The 8,811-nt window shown below is 43.6% G+C and overlaps 1 protein-coding gene across 1 annotated transcript in view; it reads left to right on the top strand.

Moving 5' to 3' along the window:
* Window positions 1-100: 100 nt before the first annotated feature.
* The window catches only part of AFF1 (AF4/FMR2 family, member 1), a gene marked incomplete at its 5' end in the record, with an annotated part of 18,724 nt that continues 10,013 nt past the window's right edge, over window positions 101-8,811 (top strand). The window contains 3 exon segments of the mRNA XM_010009619.1: window positions 101-245; window positions 2,662-3,561; window positions 6,028-6,132. Coding sequence (XP_010007921.1) covers window positions 101-245; window positions 2,662-3,561; window positions 6,028-6,132 — 1,150 coding nt within the window.

The following is an 8,811-nucleotide window of genomic DNA, read 5'->3' as shown; positions in this document are numbered from 1 at the left end:
AACTCAGGGTTTCCGTTTTATTTTTGAATCTTGCCATGTCAATATAATAAGAAACTTCACCCATGCTGCTTTCTAATTTTATCTCGTGGTGGCCTTGCAGTGCCCAACAGTCCCAGCCCAAGATTGTGGCATCAGCACATTCCAGCAGCTCGGAGTCAGGGAGCGCCAGTGACTCAGACAGCTCTTCAGACTCAGAGGCAAGCGACAGTGAAGCCAAGGAGCCTTCAAGAGCATCAGCGCCTGAGGTGAATGCAGAGAAAATGCAGAGGCTGCTTAACACAGCTTCTTGCCTCATCCTCCCTGCTGTCTGAATGCAGTCAGGACAGGAGATCTGAAATACTGTCATGGTTCAGGTGTCCCTATGACATCTATGCTGCATCAGCAGACTTTTCCTGCCTTATGCTCCAGAGTTTGTCAGTTAACCCTTAGTAACATTGTAATTAGAGTTTTACCTGCTTAACCTTGAAGTGTTTTCTAGCACTCCTTGCGGAATTTGTGACTTCACTGGCAAAACATAAGGAAGGTGCAGATAAGCAGCACAGTTTGTCTGGGGTGTTTGGGACCCACCTCTGCTCACGCAGCTTTTCTGGGTGCCAAAGCTATGGACTGCTTCAGGATAAGACCAGTTTCCTGATAGGTTAAGAAGAGACACTCTCTCACTGCAGCTCCTATGCATAAGTAACAGATTCAGCTTCTCCCAGATTGCAGCTGAAGTGATCAGACCTGCAGGAAAGGCTGGAATGTGCTTAGACTTGCTTCTGTTGGATTTGGCTCAGATAGTGCTGCACTGGCATTTCTGAGGCTTTCATTGGGAAAAGTAGACAAACAGAATGTGGTGCCTTAAAGTTTCATAATTGAGACCATGCATTTTCTAAAGATGTGCTGCAGAAGTGCTCGTGTCACATGGTTTCAAACAGTTCCTCCAGCTTGCAAAACATTCTCAGGCCAGTGGGAAGAGAAGTGCATGGATATATCCTATGGACCACAGCTAATGTAAACCAGTGTGCTGACAGTTTTGAGGTACTCACAAAGCCCAGAAAACCCATAATTTATTTCTTCCCCTATTCCCCAGCCCTAGCTTTCCTTTCTTTGACCTTAGAAGCACATAAACAGGGAAAATTGTATGTGCAGAAAAGAGGCTTTGAAAATGAGTATCTTTTTCATCTTGCATTTATGCACTTTACCATCCAGATGTTCAGTTACAGACTTTGTCCTTTGCAATGTTGGTGTCTTTGGAAGGAAACAGATGTTACGCTTCTCTTCTTTTACCAAATCCTGCCTGGTTTGTCCTGAGAATACTACATTGTAAGACCCTTCTCACTCTAGTGAAGTTATTTGCCACTGTTTGCCGATGATCAGCTATTTGCCACTGATCATTTATCCTTTTTTTTATACAGCAGACTGTTCATCCATGGTTCTCGAGGAGCAAGTTAGTGCACATGGCCTATTTGTTTATAGCTAGTTCTTCCCATGCAAAAGCACAGACTTTGACCTGTAGGCAATAGTTCCTCCTTCTTTTTAAACAGAAAAACAAGTCTCTTGCTATCTTTTGTGTTTGGAAAACCTAAGGAAAACCCCTAAATCCATGGGAAAACAAGCTGGTTTTTAAACCAGTTTTCTAGATAGATTCACTCAAACAAAGTTGCGGACATGTCTTGTTTATCCACATGTTCTACAGCGAGTTGAATCTGGATAGAGAAGAAAGTCACAGTGGAAGGAACCCAGGAGTCTTGGAAAACCTTTCATGTACTAGACTTTCTCTTTTTGGAGAAGAATTGTGGTGGTTCTTGGAAGCAGAGTTGTGACTGAGGAGAATGGATGTGGGCAAGAGCATATTTGTGCTCTGGTGTCCAGACAATGAGCTATGTATTTGAGTGATACTGACGCACACATGGTATTTTCAGAATGGGTCCCAGAGAATTGTGTCTGATTTAAAGCTTCTGTTGTCTGTTTTAGGGTTAGTTTGGTTTTATTGTAGTATGTCAGACTACTGTTAGATTAGGCAGGGCTTGTAGCAATTACCTGTTATCTGACTGGCTTGGGAGGCCTTCAGGCCTCGGTCATTGCTTATGCCTTGCTTGACCTGGAGGGAAGTGAGTGTTGGGTTGTGTAGGCAGGGGACTCGGAAGAGCCTGGACTTGATGTGCTATACAGTTCTGGTAAATGGTTTTCTCATGGTTAAACCACAGGAGCCTGACAGCGTATCTGTCAGACTTCAGCGAGACGTGATAGCTGGCACAGCTCCTTGTCAGTTTGAAAGCAGTGCTATGTGCAGAAAAGTTTGCAAAAGTGTTGTGAGGACAGCACCTAATCATTTTTTATATATGTTGTCTCATTGTGCAGCAGTGTTGGTTAGTGGCAAATCAAGATGAAGCTTTCATGTAGACTGGTCTTTTGCTGAGTGACAGGTAGGGCTAGCAGTGATCCAGGAGTGCTGTGCAACACATTTGACTGATCCTGTGCAAAAATGGGGTCTGTGTTTCTGAAGTAGATGTTGATGTGCACATGCTAGAGCATCCCCATTGTCTCGTGATCTCTCACTTTCAAGCTCTTTTAAACTGCTAAAGAGGAATTTTACTGGGTTTTGGTAAGCTGTGCTAGAATGGAAATAGCCCATAAAGACCTCAGTCTTGCATCTGTCCTTTCTCTTTTTGTCTGCAGCCTGACCCACCAACTTCTAGTAAATGGCAGCTTGACAATTGGCTAACCAAGGTGAACCCACCAGCAGTGCCAACAGAGAGTCTCCATGAAATTGCCCACGGGGATAGACATGAGAAGAGCAAGGAGCAGGGAATCAGCAGCAGTTCCTCCCACCAGCATGCTAAGCCAAGGGAGCCCAATGACAAGAGCTCAGGCCAAGTGGCCAAGGCTCCTCAGGATACTTGTCTTCCAACCAAACACAACTGGCAGAAGTCTTCCATGTGCGCTGAGGAAACCTCGCTCGGGCAGACTGTGGATACCAAAAAGCCCAGCAAGGCCCCGATGCATGAGGAGCCCAAGGGAGGCCTGAAGGTGAAGAGTGACCCTGATCCTTTCAAGGTCAGAGACCAGTCTTCCAAAGACAAGCCAAAAGCCAAACCAAAAGAGAAGCCAAAATCCAGTGACAAAAAAGACCCGAAGCCAGCACTGCAACAGGACCACAAGAACAAAAAGCACAATACCTCTCACACGGCCACCGCCAAACACATCTTAGACCCCAAGCTCAGGAGAGACATTTTGCCTGGCAGTACCCAGGAGCATGTTGCTTTCAACCCTCCTCCTCCAAGCCAGGACACAACCCCCACCAGCACTAGTAGCCACAAGCCTGCCATCGTGGCTAAAAAGGATTCTGACAAGGAGAAACTTCCCTTGCCTATCAAGGAGAAGTCACTCTCACCAGTGAAGGACTCCCCTGACCTTGTAGTGAAAATAAAGCTCCCATTCCTGTCAAGAGTCCCCCAGCCCCCTGGGGAAGGCAGTCAGCAGAAGACAGCAGAGGCTAAGGAAGTCTCTGGTGCAAGGAAGCAGGACTTGGAGAGGAAAATCACGGACATTCCCAACAAATCCCTTCAAAAGAAGAAGGTGAGTGGTGGAGGTTGGTTTGTACAATGGCCAAGGTGGTGGTGTTTGAAACACCCATGTGGAGAGTTCATGTCCGCTTTATAGGTTGGGAGTGGAGCCATTATGCTTCTTCCTGCAAAAGTGTTATCAAACTACTAAAGGGAATGTGAATTAAAACTGCAGTGATCTTTCTTGTTAGTCACTAATCCCCTGCTGAGCAAATGAAAATCCCTGTAAGCTAACAAATGCTTTGGTGTTTTAGAACTTTTTTTTTTCCTGTGTTTTCTTGGAAGACTAGTTTTCACAGGCAGCCAAACTCCAGCTCTCCTGTGTTGGAGGAGCTTTTGGCAGCAGGCTGTGTCAGCATGTGACTGGCCAGCCTTCCTGGTAGCATTTTTGGGTTTCTCCAGCAGAGCTTTTTAGGGCTGTAGTACCCCTTCTCCCTGCAACCCATTTAAAAGCAGCACAGTATCTGAAGTGCCTCCTGGACTCTACAGTCATTTGTGCTATGCAATTAATGTCTTGTGGGGGAGCACCTTGCCTGCAGTTTGTGGGGGTGCCCAGAAGAACTAACCCAGCCATCCCAGTCTGTGGTCTACAGTTTTGTCCATGTGTGCACCTTCTGCTGCCAAGTAACCTCAGTCTGAGTAGCATAGCCTTTTCCTGTGTGGAGTAGTTCATTTCTACAAACAGTTGTGATTGCTTGCTTACACAAAGAGGAATGAATTCTGCAGGTGTGAACTGCGTTGTTACTTAGGGGTGATGGCAGAAGCTCCATGCCTTTTACATTTCCTTAAATGCAGACCTTTAACTGTGAACCAGGTTCACTGGTAGTAACAACTATCCGTAAACCCTACTTTGGATCTCAGTGGTTGGATAAATACATAGAAAGTTTCTTTGGCTTTCCCTGGAGCTGCTGTGGTTCTAGGCAGTAATGCTAAGGCTTAAAAGATGCATGTGTCCAATTAAGTGGCTTTCCAGAGACACCTTTGCAGAGTCCTTCAGCTGTAACAGTTGCTTTCCTTTGAATTAAAGGCAGCTCTGTATTTAGGTGAGATAGTAATTGCTCACAATTGGTTTTTGGAAAGCTATCTCCCAAAGGAGACTGTGAATAAGCTTCCAGCCAGCTGCACAGAAAGTTGGCTGCAAGCCTTATAGTGGATGGGTATTCATTGTGGATATTTCTGTGCCTTGGTGGTCCTCACCAAGCAGGTAGCTTAGCATGTGTGGGTGAATAAGCCTGGTTCCCATGTGGGTTTAATTTAGTCTTGTCATTTTCTGAAGTTCCCATAGTTGTAGGGGAGAATTGAGAAGGGCAGGGAAATGGTGAAGAAATTAGAGAGATCACGGCAGTCCCCCTCATGCAGAGCAGTGGGAGGAAAGAAAACAGGCAGTAAATCTGATGCTTCTCCTGTTGCCTCATAAGACCCAACGGAGGAGCTATTTTATCTTAAACATGTCCTGCCTTGCAGTCGGAGTGTCTGATTGCAGGAAAACCCACCTCAGAGCCTCACTATCTGTATTATGTCAGCATGCATCAGTGTCCTTGGAGGCTCATCACAGCCAGCTAGGTCAGTACAGCTGTCAGACATCTTTTGCAGCAGTGTGGAGCTCAACCTGAGAGACAGTTTAAGGTCATGATCTGGAGCCTTGCCCTGAGCACACTGCCAAAGTGCTTAGTGCTGCACACAACCCACTGAGCTCTGTCGTAGTGACGTAAACCTGGATGTACTCTTGGGAGGGACACAAAGTCCTAGAATGCTTTTGGCTGCTGACAGCCAATGGGTAATGCTGACTGATTAAGTGCAGTTTCTTTTACATTTTCTTGGTTTGTAGCACATTATTCTGAAGGTTTTTGTTCATATGAGCTGATGATTTTTCACACCTTGTATTGTACTTTTCCATCTACGGAGTGTAATTGAAAAGTATTATTTATTACCTCTCTACCTTAATGGTTCCTGTTCTGGGAGACAATGACAGCAATTTTAACTGGCTCTTAAAATTTTATCTGTATCATATTTTTGTTAATAAACCCCAAAACCCCTGCACATCTGAATGCAGTGTTTTGCTTCCCTTTGATAAGGCATATCAAAACCCACAATCGTTTGCAGTTCATGACTTTTATCAGGAGGAATCTGAATACATTGCTGTATAATTCATACCAAGTAGGAGAAAAAAAGCCCATCCAGAACAGATGCAGTGCTTATTTTCAGCAATTGAAGTGCCTTAATTTTGATTACTGGTAGCAACAAGAGGTTTAGCAGTTCCATCCCTGCCACTACAAAATATCCAAGCAGAAGTAGATAAAATGTCGTTTTAGGATACTGGTCAGTGAGCCTGAAATCTGTATCTGCTGTGATTACCACTTTTCTTTTCAATATCATTTCATTATTTTTAACAAGAGGTTGATCAACCTTAGCTGTGTTGGTTTATACTTTACGTGAACTTTAAAAAACTGAGTGATTTGGTTTTCTTTCTTCCTGTTAGAGGAAAGCAGAGGAGGAGGAGATGAATAGGAAGAAAATGAAATCAGAGAAAGAAACAAAATCATTGAAATCTTCAGCTAAGAAAGACTCCAATAAACTGAAGTGAGTATACAGTGGTGGGATGGCAAAAAGATGCATATAAGTGAGTCTTTCTTTAAAAAGGAACTGTATCTTCTGTCCTTACACATTTGCTTATAATATAGTGTGCCTTCTGAAAAGGAGGACTTGGTCTAGACAGCCATTAATGGTCCCTTCTAAACCAAACTATTCTGTGATTCTATTCTGTGATATTTGAACTCTCAGTTCATTATTTCTGCATTCGTGAGAAACCAAACTAGCCTTAAAATAATTTTAAAAAGGGAATTGGACTAGATGATCTTTAAAAGTCCCTTCCAAATAATTCTGTGATTCCATGAACTTCTTTTTCATTGCCCCGTCTTCCTCATTCTGGCTTCTGCTGTCATATTTATTTTGGGGAGGATTATGCTCTTATTGCATGGAAAGCAGCAGAAAGCTTTTTGTCAGATTCATGGTACTTCATGTGCATTTAGAGCTTTCAGTCTTGGTAAGTTGAGAAGGTGATGTGAACGCATTTTGCATGTGGAGCAACTGAGATGCAGGCAAATTGAGTTGGTTGCTCAGACTTCTGCTGCAAATAGTGAAATAGCTGAAAAGTGTGGTCTGCAGTCATGGCTTTTGTTCCTGTGGCTGAGCAATCATGTCCACAGCAGATAGAGAGTTCTGTCAGCCTCTTGGGAAAAGATATTGTCCTAAGTGTAACTCTTGCATCCATAAATTTTGACTTGGTGATCCTCGCTGTTTTATTAATTGGACAGTACCTAAGAAAGAAATCAGTTGGGTGTTAATGCTGATGCTGTCTGCTCCCTCAGCTGCTTGTGCTGTCACTGGTTATAGGCTTTGAATAGGACTTACAGCTGGCTGCTGGTGCACACGGTGTCTGTGCTAGCTGGAACTGTCTTCCCGCAGCTGAGAACACAGAGGTGAATGTGATGGGTACTGCAGAGCTGTTTTCTCACTTTGCTGCCATGTGAGGCTGCTGCACCAGGGCTGCTGAACCAGGATGCTCCAGGAGCATATCTAACCAAACCAAGATGCTGCAGTGCCAATAGGCTTTTCACTGTGACAGGCCCAAATTTGTATAGGGATGAAATGTGCAAAGCCCACTGCAGAAAACAGATTTGTATGTACAGGCAGGTAGAGAGCATTTCCCTTCTTCACTACAATCATCCTCTTGTTTTTGTCTTTTTGTGTATGTGACTTAACAGACATACAGATGTGTCTTTTGAATCATGACTCTGTCTGGAATTTCAGGTGGCCTTTATGGCCAGGAATTTCTCCTTTATTCCAGCATAGCATCTGCAATGCTTCTAATAGACGTACTGCAGTTTCCCCATAATTTGCATAATATGTACTGCCAGCATTTTGGCTATATCTGTGCTAGAGCAAATGTTTCCAGGAGCATGTCTTCAAATGGGAGGCTCGTGCATCAGTCGTGGGCTACTGCATTCAATTCCTGCTTGCTTGTGGCTTGAATTTGAGGCATTGAGTTGGATTAGTATGTAGTGTTGATGTTTGTGGCCTGAAAATATGAGTAAACTGATTTTCTGCAGAGAAAACACAGACATACTCTTAAAGCACTGAAATGTTGGGGTGACATTTAGTTGGGCAATATTTCATCTGTGGTAATAATGGAAGGACTTTGACTCTGGGGTTCATTCCTCCTTTTTTCTTAGTGAAAACAAACCCCATGTTCTTGCTTTTGAAGTGAAAGGAGAAGATGCGTTTTGGGTGAGAGAGGGTGCTTCATCAGGTCAGAGGGTGCTGCTGTGCTCTGTGTAAAAGTAATCCTTTCTGGAGCTGTACCAAGGAAGTGAAGCTAGGGAGCATGTGTGCAGTGAGTAGGGACTGTACCATGGGAAAAGTGGGTTGTGGAACAGGGGAGAGGACTGTCCCATGCACAGCAGAATGAAGCCAAACGTGCAACATTACACTTCAGTCTTTTTACTGGGTTTAGCTTAATTTCCTCCTTCTGATGTTGCAGTCCATGAGTTGGAATGCACTGCTCAGTGTTTTTGTGGAAACTTTGAGAAGTTGAGTAAAAATGATGTAAATGAGCAGTAGTAAAACAAGGTTTCAAGTTACTTGTTGCTGCTTAAGGCTGCCGGAGTTCCCTTGTATTCCTAACTTCAGATGATCAGAAATCTGATATGCCACTGTATTATTAAATGTGATAGTCCCTGCCGTTTAAAGTCTCTCTCACTTGAACCCTCTCAATTTTGTAAGTGTTGTCTGGTTGAGCTGGCAAGTCTTAAAGGAGCAACTCAGTTTAATTCTGTCAAAGTATGTACAGGATCAAGTGTCAGGGTGAGTATCTCTAATCATAGAAGATACGTTCTAGAATAATGGGGAAAGAGAGGCAGTGCTGCAGTTTATTTGCCTTGTTGGGTTATTTGTCCCAGGGAATTGTCTCTCCCTCTTTAAGTGAAAAGGGGCTGTGTTGGAGGGATGCCTTTTTTGCAACATCCTGATATACTGGTTACAAGTTTTTATTCCAAGGACAACTCCTGAGGCTTAATTCTACTTGAAATGCAACTTGCTTGTATGTTGTTAGCAGCTGAAGATGTGGTATCTAATGCACAGTGAAGTACCTGAAGTTTCATTTTGCTTTGTTGGATTCTTAGTGACATCTTCACTTCCAGAGAGATTTAAACATAATTGGTACATGATGTAATTAAGTTTTTTAAAAATCACATTATATGTGCAC

The sequence above is a fragment of the Nestor notabilis genome, unplaced genomic scaffold, assembly GCF_000696875.1.
Source record: "Nestor notabilis isolate BGI_N333 unplaced genomic scaffold, ASM69687v1 scaffold22162, whole genome shotgun sequence".
Lineage (NCBI taxonomy): Eukaryota > Metazoa > Chordata > Aves > Psittaciformes > Psittacidae > Nestor > Nestor notabilis.
The sequence above is the reverse complement of the archived record's forward strand: the minus strand, read 5'-3'. Positions and strand labels throughout refer to the sequence as shown.